General features: G+C 61.6%; 2 protein-coding genes across 2 annotated transcripts; both read left to right on the top strand.

The window, feature by feature from the left end:
- Positions 1–108: 108 nt before the first annotated feature.
- Positions 109–5,132, top strand: MC1R (melanocortin 1 receptor). Its single transcript, XM_082369545.1, has one exon. The coding sequence runs from the start codon at positions 3,604–3,606 to the stop codon at positions 4,555–4,557; it is 954 nt and encodes a 317-aa protein (XP_082225671.1). The 5' UTR covers positions 109–3,603; the 3' UTR covers positions 4,558–5,132.
- Positions 5,133–7,535: 2,403 nt separating this feature from the next.
- TUBB3 (tubulin beta 3 class III) lies at positions 7,536–15,934 on the top strand. Its single transcript, XM_082369531.1, has 4 exons — positions 7,536–7,676; positions 13,066–13,174; positions 13,713–13,823; positions 14,521–15,934. The coding sequence occupies exons 1-4, from the start codon at positions 7,620–7,622 to the stop codon at positions 15,594–15,596; spliced, it is 1,353 nt and encodes a 450-aa protein (XP_082225657.1). The 5' UTR covers positions 7,536–7,619; the 3' UTR covers positions 15,597–15,934.
- The last annotated feature ends 1,958 nt before the right edge of the window (positions 15,935–17,892 follow it).

The following is a 17,892-nucleotide window of genomic DNA, read 5'->3' as shown; positions in this document are numbered from 1 at the left end:
GGTCGGCGCCCCCAGATCCGCACACCCCTCAAGGCTCCCCAAGAGTGTGGCCCGTGGCCACTCACGGCCGAGCCCCAGCCCCGGGCAGGCCCTCCCCGCCGCTGCCCTGCCGGCCTGGGGCATCGCAGAGCCAGACTCCACGCTCGCTTCCGGGAGCGCCGTCAGTGGGGAGGCCGAGAGGTGTGCTTTGGAAAGGACGCTCGTCTTGGCAGCTCGGGGGGGTGTACGTGGCAGAGACTGGGGGGCACTTGGTCCAGGGGTGAACGGACCGCGGGCTGGGGAGGGTGAAGGGATGGGACCTGGTGCTCTTGAGTGACAGCTCAGAACCACACGGGCTGCCTGTGACCAAGGATCCTGTTTGGTTCTGGAAGGATCCAGGCCACCAAGGTTGTGAGCCCCACATGCTACCCTGTACGCTGGGCACCCTCCCAGCCCTGACCTCTACCCACAGAGGCTGCCCGTGTGCTCCAGGGTGTGATTGGGGCCCCAGGCTGGTCAGTGTGGCAGGAAGTGTGACCCAGCCATCTCCTGTCAGCATGCACCCAAGTCCTGGTCCGTTGGCCCATCTTCCAGGAAGTCTGTGGCATCCTGATCGTGATGTGGGCTCACCTACTGCAGAGGCCTGTGAGGTCATCCTTCCAGCTGTTCCCAAGTCGGGGGTGCCTCTGTGCCTTGAACACCCGTGGCAAGGACAGGGCCCTGCAGATGTGGTTACCCCTCCCACCATCCACAGCCAGCTCAGAGACTGAGCCTGCACTAGAACCACATGGTCCCCACCAGGGTAGCCTGTGATGAACTTCAGCAAGTAAGACAGTCTGCTGGGGGTCTTCTGGGAAGGGGTTTGATCTCTGAAAATGACAGGCAAGCAAGGAGAGCTTGGCACCCTACCTCTTCCAACCTTAAATACATTTAGGTGAGGATGTGATGTGTGGAGCTACAGCAGCCATCTTGCAACCAGGAATCAAACTTTAAAATGAAGAGCCAGTGTCCTGGGGATAGTGAAGCAGAGGCTGGGCCCAGGAAGTGATGAAACTGCTCACCACCCCCAGGCCTGCTGCCCACCCAGTGCTCAGTCATGCTGCTCCGTCTAATGGGGGTGAGAAGACAGCCAGGGCCCTCACATCTAGACACCTACTGTAAAGGCTCAACTGACCACTCAGGCCTTGCGCTGCTCATGGATTGCTGATGGGTTGTGCTCTTTCCCATCAGGTCACACGCCACCTCAGGTCTTCAGCATGGGCACCAAAGGGTGGGCACAAAAGCCCCTCCTTTCCCCAAGTTAAAGAAAACTGGACAACCCTGGAACGCAGACCCTGTGACCCAGCTCTGGGCCAGGTCTTCCTGAGATCTCTCCTTGGTGAGGGGAGGGGGCAGGGGGGCTGGCTGCACTCCCCATGGCTGCCGTCGGGGGACCCCCATAAAGGCAGGCCGCCTCGGCATGGCTGTGGCTAGACAGGGCTGCCCCTTGGCTCTGCAGGCAGCAGCTCGTCGGGCTCCAGCTCCCATGAGCTCCCTTACATGCTGAGCCTTTGTGTGCTGCGGGCCTGACCCTGTTCTGGTGCTGGGGACCCAGCACTGAGACAGTTCCTGCCCTCACAGCCTCATGAGTGGTCAGCACGTGGTCTCATGTGGTATGTCCTCTGAGGGGGTGGCCGTCCCCCCCACCGCCTGTCTGGCCAGTCCTCACTTGCTTTCTTCCGGGGGCACTAGAGGTCAAGCGGGTAGGACTGGCCGCAGGGTTAGCTGTGGTTTCACGTGGACGTTTCCCAGGCCTGTGACCAATCGCAGCTCAGCTGTACCTGCTGTCCCCCTCCCTCGGGGTGAGAACCAGACAGGGAGTCTCGAGGCCTCCCCAGGAAGAGGGCTGTGGTCTCATGGCAAAGGCCCCCCAGTTCTCCTGGCCTTTGAAGTCTCAGGCTGGGGGCGCTGGGTCCGGGGAGGCACGGCAGTCTCAAAGGCCTCATTGATGGAGCCGTGATGACACGTAAGCTAGAGGCAGGACACTGCTCGCCCGGCGGCCAGGGAGTCCTGGGACTCACGGGGCAGAGACGCCGGGGTTCAGGGCAGCGGTGCCAGCACCGCCCCCACTGTGGCTCTGCCTCGTGGTCCTGCCCTGGGACCCTTTGTTCCCTTTGGGGTTCTCCACCAGGAGGTGGGGCGCCCTGGTTCCTGCGGAGCCCAGGCAAGGCCCTTCCTTCCACCCTCCTCTACGTGGCGGGTGGGGGCTCGTGCATGGCCAGAAACAGGCAAACAGGTCCACCAGGGTGTAAAACGGTTTGGCAGAATCTACCAGAGCTGAAGGTGTGCCTCTGACCATGCGGTCCCACCCCTGTGTGTCACCCAGCAGCAGTGTCTGTGACGGACGGGGGCCACCCAAACGCCCACGCGGCCTGCGCGTTAACGACCGCTGCGTGTGGCCGCGAGGGTGTCTCAGTGCTGAGTGAGGAAGGGTCCAGAGTCCACACGTATCAGGTTCCAAAACAGGCAAAGGTAACCGATGGTCGGGGCCAGGAGGACACCCCGGAGGGTCTGGTGCAGTCAGTGTTTGATTGACTGACTGATTGGGTGCTGCTCTCCCGGCTGTATTTGGATGAGGTGTGCACCAACCTGCATGTTTATGATTCGTGTACTCTCATGTACGACGCGCTTCAATAAATAGCACCAGCGGAGGCAAAGGGGGAAAGGGCTGTGTGAGTCGTCAAGGGCAGGGAAGGGAGCTGACGCTGGTGAGCAGGTGCGCCCTTCCCCGTCTGGTGGGGGGCACAGGACGGACCCAAACGGGAACATCACAGCCCAGCGCCTTCAGAGCACCAGACCCTCGGCCCGCCTGACTTCCCCAACCCGTGAGGGGCCGGCCCCGCGGTCCACACCCACCCCGCCCTCAGAGGAGGCTTTGTCGTCAGCACCGGGCCCTCTTTAGTGACAGAGTGCTGGCTCGGCTGGGGGTCCTTGGGGCAGGGCCGCCTTCAGTCAGCGTTTAACGTGGGGCAGGCGGGGTGCGTGTGTGTGTGTGTGTGTGTGTGTGTGTGTGTGTGTGTGTGTGTGTGTGTAAGTCTCAGAGGCAGGTCCGGAGCGGAACTCCCGTGCCCGCGACACCTGGAGGGGAGGTGGGCTGAGCACGGGCGCGGCTGGCCAGACTGCCTGCAGTGGTCTGAGCGCCAAGCAGCCGGGACAGGCCCGGGTGCCAGCTGCGCCATCTAGCGGCAGCCCTCACGCTGCAGCCGGGCACACGCCCGTCACGGTGCCGCCCTCAGGAGGAGGGGCTCTGCGGATGACTTTAAAGATGCTGAGGAAGGCAGGAGGTCTCGTAGGACCGGAGGTAGCAAGAGGCCTAGAAATGTCCGGATCTGGGCGACCGCACCTCCAGGGAAGAGGGGAGGTGCACTGAGGACCAGGAGAGAGACACTGAGCCCACAGGGCCGGCAACTGGGAGCTTGGGGTCCTGGCTGGGAAGTGACTGGACTCTGGTGGAGAGGCCTGGGGCCGCGCCTGGGCCGACATTTGCCCAGCCCCGGAGGACGGAGTGTGAGGGGCCTCCCGGTGGAGCCATGAGTTGAGCGGGACCCTGAGAGCAAGGACCTCTTCCTGCTCCCTGGCAGGACGATGCCAGTGCTCGGCCCCCAGAGGCAGCTGCTGGGTCCCCTCAACTCCACGTCTCCAGCCACCCCCCGCCTCGGGCTGGCCACCAACCAGACGGGGCCCCAGTGCCTGGAGGTGTCCGTTCCCGAAGGGCTGTTCCTCAGCTTGGGGCTGGTGAGTCTCGTGGAGAACGTGCTGGTGGTGGCCGCCATCATCAAGAACCGCAACCTGCACTCGCCCATGTACTACTTCATCTGCTGCCTGGCCGCGTCCGACCTGCTTGTGAGTGTCAGCAACGTGCTGGAGACGGCCGTCATGCTGCTGCTGGAGGCCGGCGCCATGGCCCCTTGGGCTGCCGTGGTGCAGCAGCTGGACGACGTCATTGATGTGCTCATCTGCAGCTCCATGGTGTCCAGCCTCTGCTTCCTGGGCGCCATCGCCGTGGACCGCTACATCTCCATCTTCTACGCCCTGCGGTACCACAGCCTCGTGACGCTGCCCAGGGCGTGGCGGGCCATCGCGGCCATCTGGGTGGCCAGCGTCCTCGCCAGCACCCTCTTCATCGCCTACTACAACCACGCGGCAGTCCTGCTGTGTCTCGTAAGTTTCTTCGTAGCCATGCTGGCGCTCATGGCGGTGCTGTACGTCCACATGCTGGCCCGGGCATGCCAGCACGCCCGGGGCATTGCCCGGCTCCACAAGAGGCAGCACTCCACCCAGCAGGGCTTCGGCCTCAAGGGCGCGGCCACCCTCACCATCCTGCTGGGCACCTTCTTCCTCTTCTGGGGCCCCTTCTTCCTCCACCTCTCGCTCATCGTCCTCTGCCCTCAACACCCCACCTGTGGCTGCGTCTTCAAGAACTTCAACCTCTTCCTCACCCTCATCATCTGCAACGCCATCGTGGACCCTCTCATCTACGCCTTCCGCAGCCAGGAGCTCCGGAAGACGCTCCAAGAGGTGCTGCAGGGCTCCTGGTGAGCTGCTGGGCAGAGGGAGGGGGTGCTGTCGTGCGGCCCAAGCCCTGGGTGGCCGGGGCAGTCCCTTGGCAGAGAGGACGGGCTAGGCCACCTCTGAAGGTGTGGACGCACAGACCCTCTGGGGCCCGAGAGAGGAATGGCACGAAGCTCCAGGAGGAGCTGTCGGGGATGGAGGAGGCTGGGGAGACGGCGGGGCACTGCCCACGTCTCTAGAGTCCCCCCTCATCCAGAGACCCGCCGCACCCACTCTGGGGACTGCCTCCCCGCCACCCCGCCCACTGGGATGTGCAGCGTGGCGGCAAAAGCTGTCGGCAGTGCTGCTCCAAGGACTTCGTGACCAGCAAGGAGGAAGGTGTGGAGCAAGGTGGGAGGGCGGGGCTTCTCTCTTCTAAGGCTCAGTGGTGACCGGAGAGCCAGGGCTCAGCCCATCTGTCGACACCGCACGCCCCCGGCAGACAGTGCCGGCCAACACCTGCTCTGGGTGAAGCAGGGGCCATCGGCCTGAATCGGGGACCGGTACCCAGGCTCCTGGGGCCAGGAAGCAGTCTAGTAATAAATTCTATGTTTGGTGCAGCCTCCTTGCCATCTGTCTTGCCTCCTTCCAGAAGCTGCTTGAAGCTTGAGGTGGAGGAATGGGGGCGGGGCTGAAGAGGGGAAGGAAGGAAGGAAGTCCCAGGAACTGGCCAGAAACCGTGGCTGGCCTGCCCAGGTGAGGAAACCACAGCCCCACCTGGGGGAGAGCGTGGAGAACCTGACCACACCCACTCGATCCTCTGTCTTTGCTTTCTCTCTGGGGTGCAAACCCCAGCCCAGAGCAACTGGCGGAAGGGCAGCAGCTGCCCTGCCCCCAGTCACCACCATGGTGACAAGACCCCAACACTGTGCAGGCGCCCTCAACTGCAGCACAAGCAGGACCACAGTGACCCATGTGTGACCCTGGCCAGAACGTGGCCCTCTCTCGGCCCAGTCCCGCAGCCCCTCGTCCGTATCCCTGCCTCGTCCAGCGGCAGGGCGGCCCGGAGGCTGGGGTCTGCTCTCTTCCAAGTACTGCCCTTCTGGGAGGAGGGTCAGGGCTCCACCAGCCCTGGGGAGTGTGAGGCAAGGCCGCCCAGAATGGGGTGAGGCTGTCCAGGGGCTGCAGGGGTGTCCAAGCCCCAGGGGAGTGGGCCTCTGGGGTGGACCGTGCTGCCTGATGCTGGGAGCCCTTGGGCCCTCCCTCTGCTGCGACCCTGGGCTGAGTTCCCACCCGGTTCCTCCACAGACACAGCATACATTCGACCCCCTTCCTGGTACAGGCTCAGTGGAGGAACAGTGATGGTACCAGCCAAATCCAAGGCAGGTCTAGTAATGCCTGCAGCCCCTGCCGCCCCCTGGCCAGCCACCCGAGCCCTGTCCCGGCCAGTTCCTGCCCGCCCACCACTGGCAGCTCCAGCCCTGACTGCTGACCTCGGAGCTGGGAGCTGGTTCCCAGCAGGGCCGGCTTTTGCTGGGAGACAGGATGATGAGTCAGCCTCGAGCCGGGCACCAGAGCCCTCTGGGGATGGAGGGGGAGCTGGCCTGGCCCGATGCCATCCTGCAGGGCGGCAGGGCGGGTGATGGGTCCTGGTCAACAGGATGCAAAGCTTCTTCCTTTGCTCAACAGGGAGGCGCAGCCAGCTCCAGGGAAGAGCCAAACGCTCACCAGGACCCCCTGAACGGGGACAGGGAGGGGCCCCAGGCAGCTGGAAGCCAACCACAGAAAGCCACATCATGGACGTGTTGTGAGGGAGGGCGTCTCTCGAGAACAAAAGGCCCATTTCTAGACTTGCCAAACTGGGGAAGCTGCAAGAGGAGAGAGAGAGGGTCGTGCACACAGCCACACCACACAAGCAGTGTGAACGCACGGACAGGAACAGGTCCGCACGCTGTGGCCGAGACCCCTCCTGAGGATTTTGTTACTGAAATATCAGGAGGACTTTATGACAGGCGGCTTCACTATAACGTCTGACCCCAGCAGACCGCTAGGCCAGTGGGTCGTCCAGCCTCTGAACTGCGTGCCCACTTCACCGCCTCCCTTCTCTCCCTTATGCGCACACCATCTCCCTACATAGGTCCCCCAGCCCACCGAATTTCCTTGGCCTCACTTGGACCAAGACTCCAGGGGTACAGGTGACATCAGGGAGAGTGAGTCAGACAGAAACCACTGCCCCACCCCCTCGTCAGTTCTGTGCCTGGCTTGTTTGTGGCCTTATGACAATTCCTGACACCGACGTCCACTGAGCAGCAGCTACATGCCAGGTGCTCTGCCTGGCAGGGGTACAAAGCAGCCCCACCTGCTAGGTCCATTTGGAATCTCATGGCAGCCCCCTGGGGAAGAAGGGGCAGGTGGCATCCCCCAGTGCAGAGAAGAACAGTAAAACTGAGATGCCATAGCAACCCACCGCCACCCTCCTGCACTCACAGCCCTTCTGACTCAGACGTTTGGGAGCCCTGCCCCATGATTTCTTTCTTCTGTTGAGAAGTCGGTGCCTGCTGCAGCCTTTTCCTGGCCACCCCGCCATTAAGGGACCCGGCAAAGCTCAGAGTACCTGGTCTGCCCCTTCGCGACACAAGACAGGGAGCTGGGAGGCGTCCATGTTGGCCTTTCGGGGTGGGAGATGGGGTTGGTCCCTACACAGGTGTGGACAAGAAAAACCCTCCTCGCAAAGCCCAGGGGTGAGGCTGCCGCTGGGGTGGGATAGAGACGGCAGCCGGGGCTGGGGCCGAGGGCCAAGGGGGCTTCTATTGTCCTCCCTGGAGCTCGCCAGCCCCTCCTTTCGGGTGCGCGGTCCCCAGACCCCTGGGGCGGCGGGAGGAGGCGCTGCAGCGCGCGGTGGAGCGGGGATGCGCGGTGCTGATGCTGCAGCCCTGCCGCATTCTGCGGCGGCGTCCCCGGATTGGCCGCGCGCGATGACGCCAGGCCGGGCGCGGCGGGCGGGGCCCAGCCTATAAGAGCGGGCGGCGGGGGCGGCAGATCCTCCGCAGCCAGCCCCGGCCCCAGCGCGTCCGCCTGCGTCCCGCAGCCGCCCGCCACACGCACCGAGCATGAGGGAGATCGTGCACATCCAGGCCGGCCAGTGCGGCAACCAGATCGGGGCCAAGGTGAGGCCGCGCGCCGCCCCCCTGCGCCGGGCCCCGCACCCGGCGCGCATCCCGGGTCCCCCCCGCCTACCCCTCGAGCCGGTCCCCGGGGGGAGGGAAGCAGGGAGGCGGTGCGCGCAGAGCCGCACCCCGAGCCTCACTCGCCACTGCGAAGCCTAGAAGAGAAGGATGGGCTGGCCCTCTCTCCGGGCTGCCGGGACGCCGGGTCGTCCCCTCTGCCATTCCCACCCCCGCCTTTCCTCTGCCCCTACCGGGCTTACCTCGGGCCTGCGGGAGCACAGCGCAGGTCAGCCTCTACGCTCCATCCACCCGCCGCTGCAGGTGCGGGGTGGCGGGGGGGCGCTGGCTGGGCGTGGCCCTCTTCTCTGGGGTCACAATGCAGCCTCGGGCGAGATGGGTGGGGTGGGCAGGTTTGGGTGGGGCCCCCCGCAAAGCCGTAATGATCCCCCCCACCCCGGCACGCCAGTAACTTGGTACCCTCCAAGCGTCCAGAGCCGCCCGCATGCCCCCGCCTAGCTTTGACCACCCTCAGCTTCCTGGCCCCACCCTTTTCCTTTGTTGGGGGAGGCATTGGGCCCGGACTCGGGATGACCTTGGTCGAGGACTGGACTCTCCCTCAGCGTAGCCCTGCCTGGGCAACCTGTCGCCCCTCGCCACAGGGTTGGATCAAACCCACGTAGGGACCGCGAGTCTCGGGGTCGGACGTGGGAACAAAGCCGGGGTGGGCGGGTGGGGTCGAGAGCTACTTCACCACTAGGCCCCTCCCCTCCATTGTTAGCCCACCTCACAGATGTTGGAACTGAGGCGGGAAGGGGATGGCGTCATCCCCAGCCGAACCCAGGAGGCAGGTGTCCCATCCCTAAGTCCAGGGTAGCTGTCCCTTGCCCAAGGTCACACAGCAAGTGGAGACAGAGCCTCTCCACCCTCCGGCTCTCAGTCTCTGCAGATGCCCAGTGCAGGGCTCAGGCTGGGTGGGTGCGGCCTGCTGCCCCCTGTGCTCTCCTCAGAACAATATGGGGGGGGGGGGCGGGTTGCTTTGTCAGCACCAAGGCCAGGGACCCAGCGAGGGATGGTGTCGAGCTGGTTCCCCAAGGAGGCAGTGGGAGGAGACAGGTCCTGGAGGGGAAGGGGCCAGGAAAGGCTTCCTCTGGAGGCTGTTGCCATGGAAACCGGGCAAGAACAAAAAGCTAATTACAACAGGGCTGTGGCAGCCACGTGGCTGAGATGTAAATTGCAACTTGGGCTCTAGGGTGGAGGCGCCTCACATGGGGGGGAGGGCATAGTGGGGAGACACCCTAATCACCGAGGAGACAGCTGTGCCTGCCAGAGGAAGGGGCTGGGGGAGGGGAGGCCTGAGGGACCAAGGCCTCAAATTAAATCAGGGCTCTGGGGGCTGTCACTGACAGCTGCCCTGGACGGGCAGAAGGGGCCATGGGCTCATTAATGTGGTCACAGGGGCCAGGCCTGCCCTGAGCATCTGCTCCTCCGATAGTCAGGGGTCACTGAAGGGAAGCAGGGCAGCCTGGGTCCCACCGTGAGCCTGTGGGAGTGGTGATCCTGTCACGGGGCTTCCTTCTGTGGCTGGACCGGCACGGATCAGGCAAGGGCATGTTCATGCCCAGCTGCAGCCCCATGGGTGGGGGGCAGGGCAGAGGCAGCGGCCCGAGTGCTGGACAGTGGCCTCCGCAGAGATTTTTCCTGCTTCAAGTGCAGTGGCCCTTGGGTTTGCTCATTACTTTTTATTCATTTTGGCTTAATTTCCTTAACTCTTGTTTGTTTTTAAAACTAATATCTGATCCTTTTTAACAATGCAAAAGAGAGAGTGGTGGATTTGGGGGGGAGGGGGATCGTTTCTTCCTTTTCAACCACTGCCCTTTGCAGTGACCAATGGAAGCAGTCTAGTGGTTTCCTTCCGGCCTCCCTGCCCTGGAAAATCTCCAGAACCGAACTGGACGCGCTCACAGCGTGTGTGGGGATTTGCCTGCCCCGGCGCACAGCACCTGCCCTGTGGACAGGCAGGCGTTCCTTGGCCATTTTTGTTTCCAGCTTCCGTACTGGTTGTGGCCTCCTGGTGGAGGGATAGCAAACTTTTTTCGCCCATCACCAGCAGTAGCTGACTGGGGTGGGCAAGAGGGGCTGCTTCCCCTGCTTGGGGGCGGGCCGCCCACTTGGGGGAGGGCCTGGCTGCGGGTGGGGATGGGAGTGGAAGTTATGGAGGGAGGTCAGGGCGATCGGGGCCAAGAGAGAGCACGGCTCTCGTGAGAGGTGACATGACAGCATTTATGACTCGTGACAATGACCACTACGTGTTGGGCGCTGCACCTCTCGAGGCTGCGGTGGGATTGGGTGTCGCCCTTCCCCCAAGGATAAAAAAAACGCCTGGGAGGGACAGGGCAGGAGTTTGAATCTAGGCCTGTGTGGACACATCAGGATGGGCAGGGAGCCCCCAGCTCCCACAGTGGGGCGAAGAGTCTGGGAACCCCACCCTCCTCCCCTAGGGGGGCAGGGCCGTCCTGGAGCCTTTGTCTGCGCCCAGTCTCTCGGCCGCTGGGCGGGGCCTCGGAAGGGCGGGCCCTGGCCCTGACAGCCAATGGGAAGAGGAATTTCTGGTTTCCGCACCACCCCCACCCCCCGCCCCTCCCAGTTGGGTCCTGTCGGTGCTCGCTGTGCACGGGCCGGGGAGGGGCATGGGGTCCTAGAGGGGCTTAACGGCCCCCAGTGGGCCAGCCCTCCCTCCCGGGAGCCACTGCACCCCTCTTGCCTTGGGCTCCTGCGCGCGCCCCGCCACCTCCCCCGCCCACGAGCGTAGGCGCCGGAAAGGTCAGCACCACGGACAGCGCCGCGGCGCACGCCCCCAGCTCGAGACAAAACCGTGGGGTCTGAAATAGGAGCCCTGGCCTGGACCCTGGGGTCCACGCGCCATCTGGCAGTTTTCTCATCTGTAGTGATGATCATAATTATTCTTTAATTTATAAAATAGTACTTTGTTATTTATTAAATGTTATATGATCTGTATATATAATATATTCTACTAAGTTTTTATTATTTTAAATTACAATTCGTATTTGTTTTAACTACAAAAGCTATTATTAACATATTCTCCTTCTAAAAAGTTGAAACATTGCAGATAAGGCTAAAGTGCCCATGTGAGCACCTCACCCCTCTCGGTCCCTCTCTTCAGGCAGGACAAGTATTTTCCACCATTCTAGTCCATCTTCTGGGCATATGCACCTATGTATAAAAAATATAGCATCTGCTGCGAGATTTTTGCTTTTACTCTGTATATCACTGCAATGTGCCTTTTCCCCTAAGGGTGTGCCTTGGAGATCTGCTCATACAAGTGATGATCTTTTATTGCAACACAATATTCCAAAGTATATTGATTTTATTTTATTTATCAGTGAATATGACTTTACAAATTTAAATAACATCTAAGGCCTTTTAATTTGGTGAGGCCAACATTTGCTGACTGCTTTTATGTGTCAGGCCTTGAGTTGACCACTTGAAGTGGGTATCATATTATGTCCACTTTACAGATGAGAAAATGGAGGTCCTGAGAGGTGGAGTCACTGGCACACACTGGCCAGTGCTGGAGTCTGCACTCACTCTGGTCTGCTGCCTCCTGGAAGCCTATGCATTCCATAGCGGGGTCCAGAGAACTTTCCATAGATGTGTTGGTAGCTCGGTGGCTGAGACACTCTCTGCCCCTCCCACACTTGCCATCTCAAGCTCATCCCTTCTCTACAGGGGCTGTGGGTGTCTCTGAAGCCAGAGGTCTGGGGTGTTCCAGGGCTGTGGGGAGCAAGGCCCCCGGCTCACACTCTCCTGAGGAGGGCATGGGGAACCAAGCAGTGGGAGGAAGCTCTGATCAGGCCCTGAATGCTTCAGTGACACCGCTAATTACAGCGTTAATACACACTTAATGCAGAAAAAAAGAAGAAAACTTATCAATGACAAAAACACACAAAGGAGGAAGAAGTCCAGCCCCCACCCTTGCTGAGAGCTGACCTCTGATAACAGTCTCTTTGGGTGAAATGCCAAGATTCTTCTGTGCATTTTATAATAATGACTGTTCATACTTTTCAGGTTTTAAGATTTTTTAAAATTTTAACTAATCTTTTTTTTTTTTTTTGGAGAAGTTAACATGCACATGACCAAAATTCCCAAAGAACCAAATGGTGTGCAGTGTCAAAGCCTCTCCCCCCACCCAGGACCACTCTCAGGCACGGCTGCCGGGAGCAGGTTTTTGAATGTCTGTCAGAGACATCTATATATAGATACGCACGTGAAAACTGATTTCTAACTGCTTTTCTCACTGAGCAGTCTTTTCCCCAGCACATGACCCATATGTAGAGGCCCTTTGCTTCTTGGGGCCTTCACACCCATTCTTCTGAGTCACCCCAACCCTGAGGGGCAAACGGGAGGGGCACTGGTCAGTCACACGGTGTGTGACCACGATCTCCGGCCTGCACGGGCAGCTGTGCTCTGAGACAGCCTGGAAGTGCCCCTGGGGCGAGCACAGAGCACTGTGCAGCCTTCCCTTCACCCAGGGCGGGTGTCTGCGTGCTAATAATCCCACACGGCACTCACCATTCACAGGCTCTGGGCAGAGTAACTTGCTTTATTCTCACAACAACCTGGCTTCATCATCAGGCCCACTGAACGGGTGAGGCCACGGAGGCACAGAGAATCTTCAGGACTTGCCCAAGGTCACGCAGCTGGGAAGGGGTGGTCCTGCCCTGCCCCAGTCCTGAGAGAAGCGCGGTAGGTTCCTGCCCAGGGCGAGCAGGGCAGGAGGCCGGGGACAGAGTGAGCCCTTGAAGCTGGAGCTGTGCCGTCTCAGCTTGGCCAGGCTGGGTAACCCCAGGCAAGTGAGTCCCCACTTAGGCCCCTGTGGTTCCTGTTGGCTGAGGCTGCTGATGGGCTGGACGCTGCCAGGCCCTGTCACTGGACATCTTTGCCTCGACACTGAGGGGCACGCATATCCTGGACCCTGTCTCCAGCACTTACCTTCTCTGTGCTTCAGCTTTCTCATCTGAAAGGAGGGAATTAAAAAAGAAACACCCCAAGAGGGTGTTTATTACTCATGGAGAAGTGGACTGCCCAAGGCCCCTGGTCACCAAGTGCAGAGCCGGGTCTGGGGGCCCGGGTCTGTGTCAGTTGAGCCCTGAACCACCCTGAAAGCTCTGGTCTCCATGGACATGCATATTTATTATGACAATTTTCTTACAGACGACAGAGCTAGGGGCTCTTTTTCAAAGTCACTCAAAGGCCTAGTGCAGGCTTTGGGACCAAGCCCCTAATTTTGTACCAGGGCTTCAAGGCTACGGGAGGGAAGGGGCCTGGTGGGGGTCACGACCACCTACTGACCCCTCCGTTCCCCCTGCAGTTCTGGGAGGTCATCAGCGACGAGCACGGGATAGACCCCAGTGGCAATTATGTAGGGGATTCGGACCTGCAGCTGGAGCGCATCAGCGTCTACTACAACGAGGCCTCTTGTGAGCCCCCATCCTGGACCGAGGGGTGGGGTGGGGGGACCTTGACTGCTGGGGCCCAGCATCGCTGCCCTCCTTTCGGTTGGCTGGCAGGTGCAACCAGAGACTCACAGAATAAAGACAAGGGATCCTAATAACCCTAGCGAGAGTCAAATGTGTTTAATGGCCATGAGACACACGCACAGTCCGGTGGAATGGCCAGGGCTGGGCAGGGTCCCAAAGGCCCCTTCGGGAGGCCCATGGGAGGGTCCAGAGCAGGGGTTACCTGGAGAGGTCGAGCAGGGGCTACTCAGCAACTGGTGCGAAATGGTGTCTTTAGTGAACTGGCAAAATATTAACCTGCCCACGTAGACATGGGATTTGGTCCTGGCTGTCCGGATGTCAACCATGACTCCCTTTTCACACATGGCTCCTGCCTCTCTGACCCTAGAGTCTGAGCTCTTAGGGTGAGAGCACGAGGCTGGCAGTCCGGGGCAGGACTTAGGGGGCAGGAGGGGCGCCTAGCTTCTGTGACCCACGTAACCCACCCCTCTGCCCTCAGCTCACAAGTATGTGCCTCGGGCCATCCTGGTGGACCTGGAGCCTGGAACCATGGACAGCGTCCGGTCTGGGGCCTTCGGGCACCTCTTCAGGCCTGACAACTTCATCTTCGGTAAGTTTCCCCTGCCCCAGCCTCTCCTGGTGGACCCCACTGCCGGCAAACCCAGATCAACAGAAACAAGGGCAGAGTCACCCCTGCCTGTGACCCTGTGCAGAGCAGATCTGATCTCCCCAATTTGCAGCTTGGGACAGAGTCCCAGAGAAAGGGTTCTGTGCAAGGAACAGACACCACTTGTGATTTCAAGCAGAACGATGTGTGAAACAGAGGCTTGAGCTCACAGGATCCTTAGAGAGATGGGGGGCTGGGTGGGGGCGGGGGGCAGAAGCAGAGCCTCCAGAGGACACCAGCTCACGAGCACGCAACGCAGCTGTCCTCACACCCGTGACTCTGGCGGCAGGGCCCTGGGTGCTCACACAGCCACAGGAGGAAGGCCACACCCCGCTTCCACCCCCCAGCGCTCAGCACCCCAACTGATGGGCATGACCCTCCTCCCGACCCCGGGCTGCAAGGGATTCTGGGGGCTGCAGTCTACCTTCCAGCACAGCCGGCCAGAGGGTGGGTGGGCTGGAGGGGAGCGCTGATCGACTCCCCACACGGTGTGGCTGGTGCTAAGAGCCAGGGAGGGGGTGAGAAGGTGCGGGCAACCCCACTTCATGGAGGGTAAACAGGCACAGGGCTGTGTCCGCGGTTGCCCTCAGGCAGGCTCTGGAGGTCTGACCCCGTCCGTGTCCCCCTGCCCCCGTCCCAGGTCAGAGCGGGGCCGGCAACAACTGGGCCAAGGGCCACTACACGGAGGGTGCCGAGCTGGTGGACTCGGTCCTGGACGTGGTGCGGAAGGAGTGTGAGAATTGCGACTGCCTGCAGGGCTTCCAGCTGACCCACTCGCTGGGGGGCGGCACGGGCTCGGGCATGGGCACGCTGCTCATCAGCAAGGTCCGCGAGGAGTACCCCGACCGCATCATGAACACCTTCAGCGTGGTGCCGTCACCCAAGGTGTCGGACACGGTGGTGGAGCCCTACAACGCCACGCTGTCCATCCACCAGCTGGTGGAGAACACGGACGAGACGTACTGCATCGACAACGAGGCGCTGTATGACATCTGCTTCCGCACCCTCAAGCTGGCCACGCCCACCTACGGGGACCTCAACCACCTGGTGTCGGCCACCATGAGCGGGGTCACCACCTCCCTGCGCTTCCCCGGCCAGCTCAACGCCGACCTGCGCAAGCTGGCCGTGAACATGGTGCCCTTCCCGCGCCTGCACTTCTTCATGCCCGGCTTCGCCCCGCTCACCGCCCGCGGCAGCCAGCAGTACCGCGCGCTGACGGTGCCCGAGCTCACGCAGCAGATGTTTGATGCCAAGAACATGATGGCGGCCTGCGACCCCCGCCACGGGCGCTACCTGACCGTGGCCACCGTCTTCCGGGGCCGCATGTCCATGAAGGAGGTGGACGAGCAGATGCTGGCCATCCAGAGCAAGAACAGCAGCTACTTCGTGGAGTGGATCCCCAACAACGTGAAGGTGGCCGTGTGCGACATCCCGCCCCGCGGGCTCAAGATGTCCTCCACCTTCATTGGCAACAGCACGGCCATCCAGGAGCTGTTCAAGCGCATCTCGGAGCAGTTCACGGCCATGTTCCGCCGCAAGGCCTTCCTGCACTGGTACACGGGCGAGGGCATGGACGAGATGGAGTTCACCGAGGCCGAGAGCAACATGAACGACCTGGTGTCCGAGTACCAGCAGTACCAGGACGCCACGGCCGAGGAGGAGGGGGAGATATATGAAGATGATGAGGAGGAATCCGAGGCCCAGGGCCCCAAGTGAAGCAGCTGAAGGGGTGGGACGTGGCCGCGGCCGGGACCGAGAGGTCTGTCCCCTGAGCCATGTAGCCCCTGACACACCCCTGCCCTTTCCCCCACCAGGCCCGGTCATGTCACCCTAGGGCTCCCAAGTGTGTGTCCTTTAGTATTTACAGCATCCCCGCCCTGTGTGAGTCTTCTCAGCTGTCTTCCGCCATAGGTCAAATCCATTTTGTGTGGCCCGTTTGTCTCTCTGCTTTATTATCAGCTCCAGGCCTGATGTTTTATGGTTTGTTTTGTTTTTTTTACTGGTTTGTGTTTATATTTTGGGGGGATACTTAATAAATTTATTGCTGTCAGATACCCGTGCCTGGTGCTGGAGATTTCTTCTTATTCTGGAAAGTTGGGGCCAGAGGGGTGAGGAGGGGCAGACAGGGAGGCCCGGCGGCGGGGGCAGGACAGAGCGTCATTGTCTCCCAGTGGGGGCTGAGACGGGCCTGTGCTTGGAACCTGCAGCTGTCCCAAGGTGCAGCCCCTGGCAGGGGAGCTCCTGGCGGTGGCGCTGGAGAAGGTGGCCATGGCTGCAGGAAGCCCAGGCGTGCTCTCAGGCGACCCGGGACCAGCCCCAGTCCCCTCCAGGGTGACTCGTGCCGCAGACTTTTCCTCTGGCTTATCCGGGTGCTAGACGTTAGAGGCAGGCAGCCGAGACCCAAAGGGGAGTGAGGACCTTGAGGACTCCCCCGGAAAATGTGGTGTGCTGGAGGGCTGGGGCTTGAGCCCTGGGGAAGGGCGGGTCGGGTCAGCGAGTTGTGGGCACGGCACCCGGCGCAGCCGGGCTGGGAGCGAAGTTCTGGCCCACGCGCCCCCTGGCGGTCGTTTCCTGTGGCCGCAGGGCGTCCAAGGTCCCGCTGGAAGGGGAAACCTGGCCGCCCCCTCCTCATATAGGGAGAGAAGTGGAATCCCAGAGGCGCTGCCTGCCCGGGGCCCAGGTGAGCCCGTGCAGAGCTGGACGGGCCCAGACCCTCTGCCCTCGGCCTCCGCACACCCCACCCCTCGAAGCCAGGGTCTCATCAAGCCCAGCTCCCCCGGGACACCCCTGCACCCCACCCTTCTGGGTGGATACCTGGGCAGAGAGAGGCCGAAGGGGCTGATCTGGACCAGGGAATGGAAGCCCCGGGAGGGCCGGCATCCAGGGCTCTGGCAGGAGCGGATGCTTCCGGGCGCCTGCTCCGGGCCAGGCCAGCTCCAAGCCCGTCGCGCGGCTGACCCTGAAGAGCTTGCTCGCCCACCTCACACGCAAGGCGGCCAGGCTACAGTGAGTGTGACTGCTGTGTGTGTGTGTCTGAGCCCCGCGCTGGGCCCTCCTCTCTGGGTGGTGAAGGCCCCGACTCCACGCCCACGGCAGCTTCACAGGGCTGCGGCCTCCATGCGCTGCGGGGTGGGGTGTCCACAGCTCAGGTTCTCAAGGGGCTCAGGGACCCCCAGAGACTGGAGCCCCCCGCCAGGTGCTGACAAAGGTGCTCCCGGTAGCCAGGTGCTCAGGCTGGGTGCCCCGGCCCACGGTCTTCCCAGGCTCTCTCCTGAGGGGTGCAAACCTGTGCCTTCTTTAACCTTTACAGTGAGGCCACCAGGTTTCCAGGCAGGAAACGAGGCTCAGAGAAGTGAGTGTCTGCCCGTTGGCAGGTGGCACGGCCGGGGGTCCGGCCCAGGCTCTGTACCTCTCCACTCTGCTTAAAGTGGCCACAGATCCACTTCCCTCCTGAGCACCTGCACCTGTGAGAACTTCGTCCTGGCTCGGGTCACTGAGATGAAGGTGGCCTCCTTGGGCCACCCTGCCTTCTCCGCCTAGAGAGCAACCCCGCTCTAGCGCTCACAATGGCCTAGGACGCCTCTGTTGCTCCCTGGGGTTCCTCTCCTGCGGGGGGGGCTTGGCGCCTCCCTCCTCTCCTGCTGGGTTCCTCGCCCCCGTCCCTTGAGCCTCCGGCTCCCTTTCTTATGAGGGGCCATTTAGTTCTCTCCTGTTTTCCTCAGTCCTAGCCTCACTCCTTACCCTACATCGCAGACGTTGTGGAGCAGAGACAAGCCAGCCCTGGGCTCTGCGTGCATTCCTGACCCGCAGCATCCCTGAGCGAGCTGAATGGCTGTGCTTTACGTCACTGCATTTCAGCGTGGTTCGCTGTGCGCCTGGAAACAGGAGCACACGTGGAAAGTGTCTGGAACAGCACGTGGCCCGTAACAAAAGCCCTAAGTGTCAGCTCTCACATGCCTGTTATTAGTGGTGAGGCGAGATTATTTGCAGGGATGCTTGGACAGGAGCGGGC

Source organism: Balaenoptera borealis, assembly GCF_965194805.1.
Source record: "Balaenoptera borealis genome assembly, chromosome: 19".
Lineage (NCBI taxonomy): Eukaryota > Metazoa > Chordata > Mammalia > Artiodactyla > Balaenopteridae > Balaenoptera > Balaenoptera borealis.
This window is presented reverse-complemented; position numbering and strand designations above follow the sequence as displayed.

What these genes read in the sequence shown, in the direction of transcription:
- MC1R (XM_082369545.1), top strand. Translation starts at nt 3,604, where the DNA reads ATGCCAGTGCTCGGCCCCCAGAGGCAGCTGCTGGGTCCCCTCAACTCC.
- TUBB3 (XM_082369531.1), top strand. Translation starts at nt 7,620, where the DNA reads ATGAGGGAGATCGTGCACATCCAGGCCGGCCAGTGCGGCAACCAGATC. An exon ending in CTACTACAACGAGGCCTCTT is followed by an intron (nt 13,175 to 13,712) that starts GTGAGCCCCCAT and finishes CTCTGCCCTCAG; the next exon opens with CTCACAAGTATGTGCCTCGG. An exon ending in GCCTGACAACTTCATCTTCG is followed by an intron (nt 13,824 to 14,520) that starts GTAAGTTTCCCC and finishes CCCCCGTCCCAG; the next exon opens with GTCAGAGCGGGGCCGGCAAC.